The 13600-nt window shown below is 41.0% G+C and overlaps 1 protein-coding gene and 1 pseudogene across 4 annotated transcripts; both read right to left on the minus strand.

The window, feature by feature from the left end:
• Positions 1 to 51: 51 nt before the first annotated feature.
• LOC147896621 (glycine--tRNA ligase, mitochondrial 1 pseudogene) lies at positions 52 to 1788 on the minus strand (annotated as a pseudogene). 3 transcript variants are annotated; one of them, XR_015541776.1, is made up of 3 exons: positions 1758 to 1788; positions 1236 to 1659; positions 52 to 1123 (listed from the first exon to the last, which is right to left on the minus strand). The product of XR_015541776.1 is annotated as a glycine--tRNA ligase, mitochondrial 1 pseudogene, transcript variant X3 (transcript). The 3 variants fall into 3 exon arrangements; XR_015541775.1 differs by having other exon boundaries at positions 52 to 1659; XR_015541774.1 differs by having other exon boundaries at positions 52 to 1659; positions 1758 to 1778.
• Positions 1789 to 10307: 8519 nt separating this feature from the next.
• LOC147896622 (glutamate receptor 3.1-like) lies at positions 10308 to 13213 on the minus strand. The gene is made up of 5 exons (XM_087381707.1): positions 12867 to 13213; positions 11945 to 12408; positions 11655 to 11686; positions 11052 to 11455; positions 10308 to 10931 (listed from the first exon to the last, which is right to left on the minus strand). Exons 1-5 carry the CDS (start codon positions 13209 to 13211, stop codon positions 10623 to 10625), a joined length of 1554 nt encoding a protein of 517 aa, XP_087237833.1. The 5' UTR covers positions 13212 to 13213; the 3' UTR covers positions 10308 to 10622.
• Between the last annotated feature and the right edge of the window lie 387 nt (positions 13214 to 13600).

Genomic DNA, 13600 nt, shown 5'->3' on the forward strand with positions numbered 1-13600 from the left:
GTCTAGTCAATGGAGAGTTGAATCTGGGCATGCTGACAAAAGATTGTTGAGCATATGTTGTCTTTCAATTAAATCTATGCTGTCTTTCAATTAAATCCACTCTCAAACCATGCTCTATATTAGTGCCTGCAAAATCACTATCAGCAAAGCCTTGGGATTAATAAAATTATGGGAGCTACTGCTGTCCACCAGTATATGATCAAAGTCTTGCTTTAATATATCTCTGCTTTGAATATAAGCAGTACAATCTCAACAGAGAACGAAGTAGTATGTGCCATCATATCAGTTGTGACTATAGGAAATTACCTGCCTAACTGTCACATCCAAATGACCACCTGCAAACAGAAGTCATTATGTACAGCATCCAAGAATCTTATTGTAAATGTGTATACTTGTTTTCCTTTGTAGGATCTCAAGAAGGCACTTCTATTCAAATCAAATAACAATACCTGTCCATCCCACTATCCAGAAAGAGCCCACTTTTGAATACTAAAAAAAGAGGTTATAAAGCATGTTGTGAAACTTAGCTCAGAGTTGCAGTTTGAATCAATTCCGGTACTAGTATGCATTTCAAGAGAAAAGGAAACACAAGAAGAGCAATACACTCACTTGAAATATAAAGAATTATCGCAATACCAACATGCACACTTGGCAAGAGCATACAGTAATATTTCAACACATTCAAATGGCTTGCGTTGCCTACACCAAAAGGTTCTTTGTCGCAAGAGGTGTGAAAGACTTACCCCTGAAGATTGCCTATAGGGCCAATTGATGTTGCAAACATAAGATTGAAGGGATAAGGGTCGGTTAAGGGTTTCTTCGTGCCAGGAGAAGTGATGTTGTATTGTTTTAGCTTTGCACCCAGTTGTTCTGCATCCAACTCGTCAAGAACTGCAAGCACATGCTTCAACTCCTCCCGCTTCTCTGGTGGCATCAATAAATCTTTCTCCAGATTTTCCTTACAATATTTTTTGAGAAGCTGGTCTGCTCTATAGAACTGACCCGTCTCATCCTTCACCATTAAATCGGTAAATTTATCCACATGCCCAGAAGCCTTAAGAACCACATAGGGAGTGACGCAAGGGCAATCCACTTCCAGCATACCCTCCTCCAAAACGAAATGCTGCAGACAATCCATTTGCAAAACTCGATTTCATCACGGCACATTCATAGCATTAAGGGTGCAGAAATGGGCAAAACACGAGTCGCTCACACAAAGAAGACGGAGGAAAGACCTGGCGCCAGAACGCCAGCACATTTGCTTTGACCGCGCAGCCCGGAGGACCCTAATCGTACAACCTCGTGACACCCCCATAAATCCCAAAAAAAGGAAGGATGAAAAGGCGTCTCTCCAATGTGTTGTTTACATCCTTGCGAAACGATTCCACGCTGCCAACTCCATTCCCCACGCCAGCCTTGGCGGAATACTCCTTGGAAGCATCCTGAAGCTGTAGCTTCAAGTCCTGGAGGAGCTTCTCGGCCTCCTCAATGTCAGCAGGGTCAGCCTTAGAAGGCTTGAGAGATCGCACAAGGCCCCCCTGCTTCTCGATAGCTGCCTGCTGAGCAACCAAAGAGAGACGCAAAGTCTCGAGCTGGTCCGCCGGAGCACCCATGCGAAGGGGTGGGATTAATCAAGCTGCAAGCCAAAAGAATCAACTCCTGCAAATCGAATTAGCGACGCAGAGTTACAAAGGGACGCCAGGAGCAAGCAATGAAGCCGAGAGGGGACTCAAACAGAAACTCTGACGATCTCTTACATGAATTGGGGCCAAATCGCTACGATAATGAGCTCCAAGGAGCAAAATAGCTCCGATAAGCAGCTCGAAAGGAGACTGTGGCAATCTGTAGGGGGGGATGAGGGGAACTTCAAATGATTCTTGCCGGGTAAATTGCTGCAGGAAGATCGATTTGAATGCAAAACTAGCGAGGCGATGCGATGCGATTAGTGCCTCCCTTCCCACAATAGCTCCACCTCCCCTTTTCCGTTGGATCTCACCCTTCAGATCTCGCCGCGTGGACGCTCCAGATAATAGGGTTTCCTCCTTTTTTTTCCCACCTCGCGTAGGATTATCCTCACTCCACATGTGGAAGCTTTATCCTTTTGTTTACGCTCGAGAGGTGGCTAGTGCTGCCCGTCTTCATCACCCACTTGCTCACTCTCATCACCCACACAAGGGTCCATTGGTTTGAAAAATCAATCCTCATCTTGTGCACAATAGCAATGATAATAGAAGCTAGAAAGCTATTGGTTGACCTCATTGGACTAAATTTTATGCTCTTATGGATTATTACATGTATTTCCCTAATCATGCGACCAATCATGTCTTAACATCATAAAATGCTCAATTACATCATTGAAGAAATTAACCAACAGTAGACCATGAGTGAACGGGATTATTTTTATACTAAGTAAATGAATACCAAACAGTACCACTTTTCCTTAACTACAATCTTTGAAAACACACTATTTTAGATTCTTGAGTAAATCACAATAATATGAAACTTGGTGTTGCCCTCTACCATTTTCAGTCTCCATTCAGGTTCTCATTATAAAGCACGTGCACTAGAAATGCATGGTATGCTATGAATTTGGCACTTAACAATATTAAACATAATATTTTTTTAAAAGAATTCAAAATTTTATTGATTAGTAGAAAAGGAGAGAAGGGGGCAGGGGGAGGGGGAGGACACCCCATCCCTCTTATTTATGAGGGTCAAAATTTTAAAGCTCAATTTATTCACAACATCTCAGCCCATTGTGCATCAATGTTGTCAATGTAACCTACTAAAAAATCTATTGAACAAAAACGATGTGCATTGGCGCATTAGCAAAGGCTTCCTCGCCCATCAGCAAAAACGATGTGCATTGGTGCATTAGCAATGACTGATGATCCAAAGGGTTCAAAAGGGTGGCATTTCCATGAAGATTATGGATATAGAGATCAAGAGAGAAAGGCTAATAAAAAGCTAGAGCACACGTCTTGATAGGACAAAATGATGCCCACACGGGGCTGGATGGCTAATGTGGGTATGGGATTGGGTTGGGAACATGGGTGGGCTAATATAGACATGGCAGAAGAGGAGGTTTCTTGATTCTTCCTTTCTTCCACTGTCACCCTTTGCTCATTCATCAATGTGCATCCCTAAAGCGAGCTGGGAGAGAGGGGATTACAACATGTTATGTATCCCCATAGACATTGGATTATATTAGGACAATCTCTAAGGACATATCTTACCTTCCTTAGCACTCCACGAGGACATCTAGAGGTGCAAGTAGCTAGGAAAGGTCTTGCTCATATGGGACTTCAATGCCAAGACCAACAACATGTGTATGTATGTGTAAAAATAGAAAGAGAGTATGTCCCCCTATACATTGATACATACATTTAAGTATTTGCATGTGGCATTTTAGTTTAGTTCATTTCTTCTTATTTGTTGTCATAAATCTATAGAATCTTCCACTATAGAAGATTGTGAGACTGGATAGATGGCTTAAGTGCTTGAGGGGTAGATTTATATTTAAAGCCTCTATTGACTGGCAAGTTCTTTGCATTGTGATAAATTTCTAAATATATAAATGTATAGAAGTACATGATGAAATTTGACTTACTGCGTATTCACTACTCTAGCTCTATTCATTAATTTAGTTTAATTTTTACCTACTTTTCGCGATCATAAACTGAGACTAAAGAAATACTTAAAATATCTAACAAAACGCCTTCTACCAGGCCATTATAGAAAATTTCATTCTTTAATTTTGTGTCATTTTAATCATTTGATTCTTCTTGCTAAGAATCTACTTGTTGTTTATGTTTACCTATGTACGTAGTGTCCTTTCATGTTCTTGTTGAAGATAGAAGCATGAAGAGATATATCCCTACTATATGACTTGATGAGGGGTAGACATACTGCTAATGATGGGCCTACCATAGGCTTAAGTTAGCCAAATGTGCATTGGATATAAGGGCACAAGTCTTCTTTTGGTGCTTAATTGTATAGATCTAGCCAAAATTTTAAATTGTATATATATAATATGTTGGCGAAAGTTTCCAAATATATTTATTTATTATATAAAACTTTGGCGAATTTTCATGGACTTTATTTATAATTTTATAATCTTAAAGGCTAAACCTAGCTCTTTTTTTAATTTTAGTTTCAAATTGTGGCGAATATACTAAGCTTTTATTTTTATAAAAGCATATAAACTTTCACAAGGCATATAAAACTTTCGCTTATTAACGAAACTAACGCGAAAAAATCATCCCTGCTACCCAAAGACTCAACTCTTCTTCACACCAAGCTGCCAGTGCATGAAACAATCCCCAATCTATCATGGTGCCTGCTGCCGGCGTTGTCGATTCACCAACATATTCAAGAGTGCAAACATAAAGGATATGATCATGATGATCGTGCGAATAGCTTGAGCATCACCTTCACAATCTTCTAGTTCTCTTAAACGGGCTGCAATCTCTTCTAACGGAGTTCTTCTAGGCATCTTCTTTATCACATCAAAAAACACATGCCCATACTAGGCACAACATGCAATCCATTACACCCGAGACCATTTAGTAAGGTGGGATGAATCCAATACCAAACGTTCCCGTGATCTCCACCAAAAGATGTGACATGAAGTTGGGGTAATAAACTTCACACACCTCTTCACTTCGTGCTACTTTCAAACTGAGTGATAGAGATAGTTATCACTGGGAAAGGGACATTAAAAAGAAGATTTTATAACAAGAGACCACACCATACTTTCCTCCTTTATATGAGAATGAAGATGGTAACATCCCAAGTGATGTTGTACTCAAGCATCGGGAGAAGGAAAGGATCAGCAGAGGTCATAATCTCAACAAGCCAGTTTGCACCAAAGAGAAGAGTGATACGTTGTTGAAAGAAGATCTTGCAGCTTAACATGCCATGAATTGATATATATTGAGGAGTTTGAAGGGTCTGATTTGGTCGGATGGGTAGGTTCCGAGGAAACATTGCACCTCCTTCATAGACACCTTTACACAGCTCAAAACACTCTCCAAACTGTCATAAGACATAGAGACCCATAGCTTTCAGTAGAGACATGATATCAAATATTCAAACACATATCCAAATGCGTCTTGAAATGGGCTTCGCTCTGATATAAGTTTCGTAAAGAAACAGAGAAGCGGTCGGAAAGATATGGGCAATTTACTGGGCGGGGGTAAAAACTGTCTGAAAAAGAAACAGACACCACACAGAGAGAGTCATAGATTTTTGGATTGACATCTAATGCAATAACTGAAGACATAGGATGATGCTCCTTGAAGAGAGCTTCGCACTAATATAATTTCATCCAAATCGGACCACCGAGAAAAAAGTTATGAGCAAAATACTGACAGGGGGTCAAATTGTCATGAAAAACACCTACTCCTTCTATTGGTGTCGACTTGGGATAATACTACCTCCATGCTTAGACTTCATCAACGATCCAAGTCCCATAGAGGTCTCCTAGGAGGAAAGGAAGGGCTCCCTTTGTGGCTTGGGAAATAAATAAACCATGTATGCGCAATGAGCAGCTGAATAGACAAGATGTTTGAGCACTTTGGAAGAGACAGCAATTGAGAAAAAAAGGGAAGAGACACTCAAGAGAGAGAACATGAAGTGACCTTCGTTACCAATAGAGTGAGACTCCACTCCAATGCAACTCAAAATACTACAAACACAAGGGAGAAGAATCATACATACAAGAGGGAGCAGAAGCTCCAAGACTACTCATAGAGAGAGACTACTCATGTGTCCCATCAAAAGATGCTCAATACTCTTAAAATATTGAGAAAGTCAAGAGTCTCCCCACATGGAGCCCATAGGGACCCTCTCTTTTCCATATGCCCACATCTTCCTTATTCCACATAGGAGTTCTAGAAGGATTCCTCTTGACTCCACACTCCTCCACATGCCTTCCACACGCTTGGCATGTGATCTCTCTTATATTATTGGAACACATGGACATGAGCCCACCTCTTTATATGACTCACTCTTCCTATTTTCTAAAAACCCCATAATATCCCATACACAAATAACTCTCACCCCATACCAAGGTATTTATTATTCATACACATGGTATTTACAATGAACCATTCCACTCATCCTCTCAATCCCATGCAATATCTTAGAAAATAGAAATAAGTTAGAGCCGCTAGGCTATCACTTGATACTCAAACTCTTATCAAACATAGAAGAAAACAATACCAATGCCAAATAAAAAATATCAATTTTTGGCGTCACACCACCATGAGGCGGTTGATGAGGCACCACTTCAGGAGTGGCATAGCTACTGACTAGCGGTACCAAGATGACCAAAAGAAGTAGCCAGTCATCGATGAATTGAAAAGACAATATCCTATCTCCCGAAATTGGGAGTTCAATTCGGATTACATGAAAGAGCACATGGGGGTCCTCTTCAAGCATCATAGGTCAACCTTGCGTACTTCCATCGCAAATAATAAGGCTAAACCCAGCTGGGTAGACAAAGCTGACTGGAAATTTTTCAAGAAGTAGTACAGGGACCACCATCCCGAACTGTTCGAGGGTCAGAGGAGGGCTGGGAGGAGACGGCTGGACTCTGTAGGTAGTTCGCACTTTGGTGCAGGCAGACGGTTGGTGTTCGAGGCAAGCATGGTAAGTCTACTTCTTCTCATTTAATGTATTGTTCTATTTGTTTTACTACATATTGCATGCACTTTATCTAACTCTCATAAATTGGGCCCACAGCAAGCTGCGATGGGTTGCCTTCCCACAGACACAGAGACGAGATGCTGCATAGGAACATAGGAACAAAGCCGTGGTCGATTGCGGGTTCTGCATAGGAACAAAGGAGCGAAGGTCGATTGGGCTGAGGTGGCTGCTCGCACGGTATAAGTCTACTCCTACTTGTAATCTCACATTTTAAACTGTTTTATTCTTTAAGTTCCAATCTAATTTCCAATTAATATGGTTTCATTCTTAGAATCAAAGCTCAAACGTCCCATCAGTAGAGGTGAGTGGTGATGACGAGGGATTAGGCTTACACGGCTTCGACGAGAGCCAGGGATCAAGCGCAGCTCATGAGGGCCAAGGATTAGGCACAGCTCACGAGGGCTAGGGATTAGGCCAGTGTGATGAGGACGAGGATAAGGACGAGGACGAGGATGATGATTCGGATGAGCAGTAGTAGTAGTAGTAGTAGTTTGCATATGCTTCGCCATGTATATGCTTCTGTATGTCGGCTCGTTTGAGCGATTTTATATCACCCTTTTTGAAAGGGTAATTTTGTAACAAACAATGTTGTATATCTTCGACATGTATATGCTTCTGTCGCTCGGCTCGGTTGAGCGATTTTGTATCACCCTTCTCAGAAGGGAAATTTTGTAACAAAAAAATTTCTTTTGTAATTACTAAAAAAAAAACATTAGTGGGGCAAAACAGGGCTTGCTGTGGCCCTGTTTAGCCCCACTAATGTTTTTTTAAGCTTTTGTTAATTGTCGCTATATAGCGACATTTACCAGTGTCGCTATATAGCGACACTAATATAGCGACCATTATTTTTTGACGCTAATAGCGATGTAAATACCGACCTTTGCACCCGTTTAAAAAAAAATTTTGCTATAAAAAAGACTTTTTGGTATAAAAAAGGTCGGTATTTTCGTCAAAAAAGGGCCTGTGCCTTGTAGTGCATGCATTGCTTGAAAGGACAATACAAATTATAATAAGCTTAGTAGTCTCAACTCTCATGATTAGCACAATTTCTTACATGTATTCTACATGTTTTAAATCTATATTGATTCTTGAACGCTCTTAGGGGTATGGTGTATTACTATAGCTACGATTGTGATTCATTGCTATAACATCTTTATTGCTTATCCTCCCAATCACTTACCAGGAGATGTTTGAGAAGCTATCTACAAGAAAAGGTGGCATTGTGAGGTGCTTACTATTATATCACCTTATATTCTATTTAATTTTAAATGACTAGAAAACTTTGAATCTTATGTGGGCACATGAAATAGATGGATCTCTCAAAAATATATTTCTTTATAGAGCATCAAGGAGGCTGGGGTTGACTCCATCAAAGTTGTGCACTTGTTTAAGAGAAGCACTTTTCCTCAAGGATGATGACTCAGGTGCACTTGTTGTACACATAGTAGAAGAGGTTTCCATTGCAAGAATCATTCATAGTCATTGGATGTTCTTGCTCGAACGGTTTATGAGAACTTTGAAGGGATTTGTAAGGCAAAAAGCAAGACCCAAAGGAAGCGTTTGGCTTGTGCAAGAGTCATTAGTATATACAACATACTTTCTTACATCTATGTGATTTTGATATACTACACACTTGTAATAAAACAAGGATGATGATCATATCACTGCTGAGGTTGCTCAAGGGAAAGGGGTTTAATAAAAGATGGGCGAAGAGCTGAAAGAGAAATTCAACATGTTTTGAATCCTCAATAGTGAGGACATGCAAAAGTGGATTTAGAGATATATCGGACATTGGAGAGGCCAAAACAGAAAGAGAAAACGAGAGAAGGAGATTTAGAGCCTTGCATCTAGGAGAATGCAACCATATCCATAGACCTTACTCTTCTCCCAAAAGTGTCACATGATTGACTACAAAAGGCTTCTTGTAAACCTAAAGATAACTGAGAGATATAACCAAGTGATGGGAGTGTGAATGAGGATGTAATCTACATGTAAGTTTCTTAGTTTTTGATTTACATAAGGTAATCATATTGCTCATATTTTCTATAAAATACACCCTCATTATTCTATGTTTTTCCTTTCATAGTACAAAAAGTACAATGCGTTATGATCATATGGATGACATTTTCTTGTGGAACGCATCGATCCGAAGAGAGCCACATTTGATTATGGAGTCATGGCTAGCATATGCATCTAATAATAATCTCTTGGCCTCATAGTTAGATTATTGTGGGACCATACACAAACTCTATGAAATTGGATTTAGACTCTTTAGTATTTGTATTTTTGATGTAAAATGGTTAATTAGGACTATCTACAATAGTCCCAATGCTACAGTTAGGAAATATAGTAGTGGTTTTTTTCCCCATAGACTCCACCAAACTCTAGACCAATGAAAGTCATACTTTTGTTCTTCTCGAACAATTTGAAGAGGTACGTACAAATGAATTAAACTAATCCCTTCTCATCTTTAAACAATTGTAACATGTTTATACTTAAGCATAAATTAATGGTCTTTCATGCGGAACGCATGGATAGCAATGGATAAGATTCATCTTTACATTAGTAACGCATCCAAATCTCTCAAAGAGACACTTGAGCTGGGAAGAGGATGGTGGTTGGTGGTCCAACTTGCTTCTTGAAGTAAACTGACTTTTAAAGATAGAATGCACATACATAGATGTCAATGGATTCAATTAATTCTAATGGATTTAGGAAAGAAGATGAAGATCACGATACGGATGAAGAAGAAGGTGGAAATAATAACATTGTAATAGAGAAAGGTGGAGATTATGACACTGGGAAAGATGATGGGGATCATGCATCACCTAATATTATGGCAGAGGATGAATTGGAGGACTAAGTCTTAGGTAGTATAGACCATGATGATATAGGTGAGTTGAGCATAGAACTAGAGATAGACTTATTTGGCATGATGGACTTAACTGAAGATAGAGCTTCTGATCATTGATGTAAATGCTGCTACTTGATTCTTTTGCCATTGCGAAGGCTTTTTGTCCTTGGCCATTTTACTGTTATACTTGCATTATGTCCATTTGTATATATTAAGTTCATCATGAATATCTGATTATTTTGATCTCAAACTTGGTGTACATACTCTTAAATTTTTAATATTTAAAATGATCAAACTTGCAAGTCAAAATAATTTTGTTCTTATTGCAAACTACTTTCTATAATTTTATCGAGGAATGACAAAATCGGTATAGGTGTTGGTATCTGAAATGCCAAAGTCAGTATGGCTGGTGGTATAGGCATCAATTCTTGATGCATATATCGTCGGCTACATCAATGCCTATACTGATACTCATACGGACGGATTCCCCGCCCAAAAATCAGACCAACAAATTCCATGAATTGGCACAAAAAATGTTCTAAGGCATGCAAAATTTCAGGGGATGAGTGTCAAAAATGGAAGATTGTGTAATAGTGAGTATTATGAAAAGATCTTTTTTGTGAATGTTGAATAGCACAACTTCATAAGTCATCTTTCTATTTGCAAATTGCATGTCACATCTAATATAGCTTCCAATATGTATATCTCTAAATTATAAGAGTATCTAAATGGAGAGAATTCTTGTGAACAGTCATACTCTCTTATTTATAGCTCAAGATGACTAAGCATATGCAAACCCTTTAGCCTAATGCAAGGCCAATGCTCGGAAGAAATCATTTTGAAGTATATTTTGCATTGGCCCAAGCCTCCACCTATCTTATGAAAAAGTAGCTAGGATTTGAGATAGTTTCATTCTCGTTTCATTACTTGAGAGACTTCATGAAATTAATTGTGTAGGCAACAATGAAGTAACTTGTTTTATTGGCCAAAGGGGACAAAAGGTCTAGCAACATGCAAAGTAGTTGCCAGACCTAGTCTCATGTTGAGGGCTTATTGTTTATGCTTGGTCATGAGGAGGAGACCCGCACGAGATAATCCTACTTGTTTGCGGGCAAATCCATGCTGCGCATTTCACGAGCAAGTTCCAAGGTAAAAATCTCAAAAGTAATAAGGAAATATACAACACTGCCACAATGATGAACAGCCCCCAAAAACCCTCTAATGGCAATCGAATCGGGCCGATGACTTGACTGCATTGACTCACTTTTAACCAATTGTCTTGCATTCTCAGAAGCGAGCCGTCTTGCTGTAAGGATAGTATTGCCGTCGACATCTCATCAGTAAGGGAGGAGTTCTTTGCAAATGCCTGCTCCAAGGTAAGCGAGCAAGTGTTAGTACACTAGTCCTTCTATGTTGCCAAGCTTGCATTGTAGACTCTTTCACATGATCACGATTGACAAGTGGGAGGGCATCAATTTAAACTTACAAAGCCAAAACCACCGAAGTCGGTGATTTGATCGTCCCCAATGGCATAATTGCATTGGGATGCTGCTACAAACATTTGTACATAGGGAAGCTCATCCACAATCGCTCCAACTCCACCAGCCGCTGTGGTGCCTAATTTGAGAGCTTTTGCATAATCCTGTTCGGAAGCAAGCGGCTTAAGTCTGCTTGGGCGCACACCCAGATTTGTCAAATAGGTCTTTACAAACGATCCCTGTTGGTAGCCGACTGCTACATTGCTCTTCACCAAAGCATCGAACCCTTGGATAGCGGGAGAAAGTTGTTGAGATGAAAGATATGAGACTAGACTTGCTGTGTAGCTTTGAGTGCAGATGATTACTACCAGCAACCAAGCAAGAGTCGCATGCGTTTGGATTGAGTCCTCCTCTGCATGAGAGTCCTCTGTACATCAAATTGTGTTTCCACATTCCAATTCCAGATATAATAAAAGCATGCATTTGGATTGAGTCCTCCATGAGAGTCCTCGGTACATCAAATTGTGTTTCCAAATTCCAATTCCAGATATAATAAAAGCAGACACGAATAGCGTACAACGACGTCGCGAGGACAATGTTTGCGAGCCTACCGTGTTTTAGGAACACCATGAGAGCCGTAGACCTGCATCAAGCGAAGCCATGCGTATAAAGTTTAAAGCACAAAATGGAGAATTGCTTGCCAATACATGGTAATATTTGGCGGGCTGGGGACGTACACCCTGAGTCTTGAGGTGTGTTTAGAGGTGCTAAGAGACTCTTTTTTAAATTTCAGCATTAGCGACGTAAAAGACGAATATAAGGAACGTCGATGGAGCTTTGCACACAACCTTAGAGGAAAATGCGAAAGAGTACATGGAATTCATAGGACGGGGAAACCAACCAGAAAGCCTCGCCAAGTCGCGTGATAGCCTTGGAAGCCATGGTACGGGGATGTACAGGACGTTCATCTGCTCGCGCGTTGGCATCTACAGGATGTTCATGTGTTTGCTCGTTGGGATGTACCTGATCTGCATCTGTTTGCGCGTTCGGATCTACAGGATGTTCATCTGTTTGCCCGTCGCGATTTACGTGATGCTGGGTATCTGGACTGGCTTCCTTGTTGTCTTTCCTTTTGCCTCCCAGAAAGAAAACGGCAAAGCCAGTGGAAAAGAAAGCTGCCAGAATAACGATCCACAACTCGACCGAGAAAGGTTTCATGAAGTTCCACATAATTTCGTCACTATCGTAGTTAGACGTGAACGGCGTAACCATCGCTAGTGTCGATTGTGTATACGGTTGGGTGAAGTCCACCTTCCGCATTCGTTCAGTGGTGATTGTGAGATCAGCCACAATGGCGTCAGCTTCCTGCGAATCACACACACAAATTGGAAGGATGTTATCCCGGGGAAAAGCGGAAACAAGATTTACGACGACCCCTTTGGAAAGGCCAAATATGCCACGAAAACGAGAAAAACTGGGCAAGTGAAATTTCGGACGACGTCCCTGGCGCTCTGTGTGTGTGTATATGTGGGGGGTGTGTCTCTCTGTGTTTGTGTGTCACAGTCAGGCCTCTGAAGTCCGCACGCTCACTCTGTCCGTGCTTTTTGTGCTTAGAGTACTAGAAAGATGGATCTCTGTCTCTGTGTCTCTCGCTCGCTTTATTTCCTGCACAACTCGCTTCTGTGTGTGTGAGAGAGAAAGAGAGAGAGAGTGTGCGTGCGTGTGTGTATGAGAGAGAGAGAGAGAGAGAGAGAGAGAGAGAATGTATGTGTGTGTGTATGAGAGTGAGAGAGTGAGAGAGAGAGAGAGAGAGAGAGAGAGACCCCCTGTTCGATTTTCTGCACCATGTCATCGTAGTTTGGAGTCGTATGGCCATCTCCGAAGGGGACCAGTTTGTAAGCAGGTGGATTGGAGAGTAGCAGCAGAGAAGCAAGGAAGACTTGGACGCAGAAGCCATCGAAGGTGGGTTCGAGGGGAGAGCCGGACCACGAAACAAACTCAGTGAAGCCAACTTTGAGGGGCACGAGAACTCTGAGGGTGGAGGAAGTGGACTGTTGAGTGGAGGTGGAGGAGGAGGAAGGCGAGGGGGCAGGGGCTGCATAGGACCATGAGCTTATCATCAACAAGAAGAAGAAGAAGAAAAAGGAGAAGTGAAGGTGGGTGTCCATGAGTGGAAATTGGGCACAAATCTAGAACGCACGGCATTTTATGTTGTCTTTTGGAAGCTCCACCCTTCGTGGACTTGACTAGTTCAATGATTCAATCAAACTCGTTGGAAGATCCTCCCTGTGACGCAATCGCTTATGGAATTCATCCAGCTTCATAGCTTTATATTCCATTGGTTGCACTAATCCCAAAAGGAACACCAATCCCATTGGTCGCACTAATCCCACAAGGAACACCAACTTTGGTTGAAACTGCGATTGGACTTCCAACTGTATAGGGAGAAGGATGGAGCGCTGTTTCGAAATTGGAGATCAAATTGAGAGAGAGAAACACCAAAATCACAATTTCTGCTGGGAATAACCTTGTGGCTTCTGCTCCTCCATCATTGTAG

Source organism: Dipteris shenzhenensis, chromosome 11, assembly GCF_047967505.1.
Source record: "Dipteris shenzhenensis isolate YYH24624 ecotype China chromosome 11, Dip_SZ_1.0, whole genome shotgun sequence".
Lineage (NCBI taxonomy): Eukaryota > Viridiplantae > Streptophyta > Polypodiopsida > Gleicheniales > Dipteridaceae > Dipteris > Dipteris shenzhenensis.

Bases quoted from the DNA above. Each gene is read 5' to 3' on its own strand.
- LOC147896622 (XM_087381707.1), bottom strand. From the start codon at position 13,211: ATGGACACCCACCTTCACTTCTCCTTTTTCTTCTTCTTCTTCTTGTTG. The intron at 11,687-11,944 runs GTTGGTTTCCCC...CGCTTGATGCAG, and splicing joins CGACTTGGCGAGGCTTTCTG to GTCTACGGCTCTCATGGTGT. The intron at 11,456-11,654 runs GTAGGCTCGCAA...ACTCTCATGCAG, and splicing joins CATGGTGTTCCTAAAACACG to AGGAGGACTCAATCCAAACG.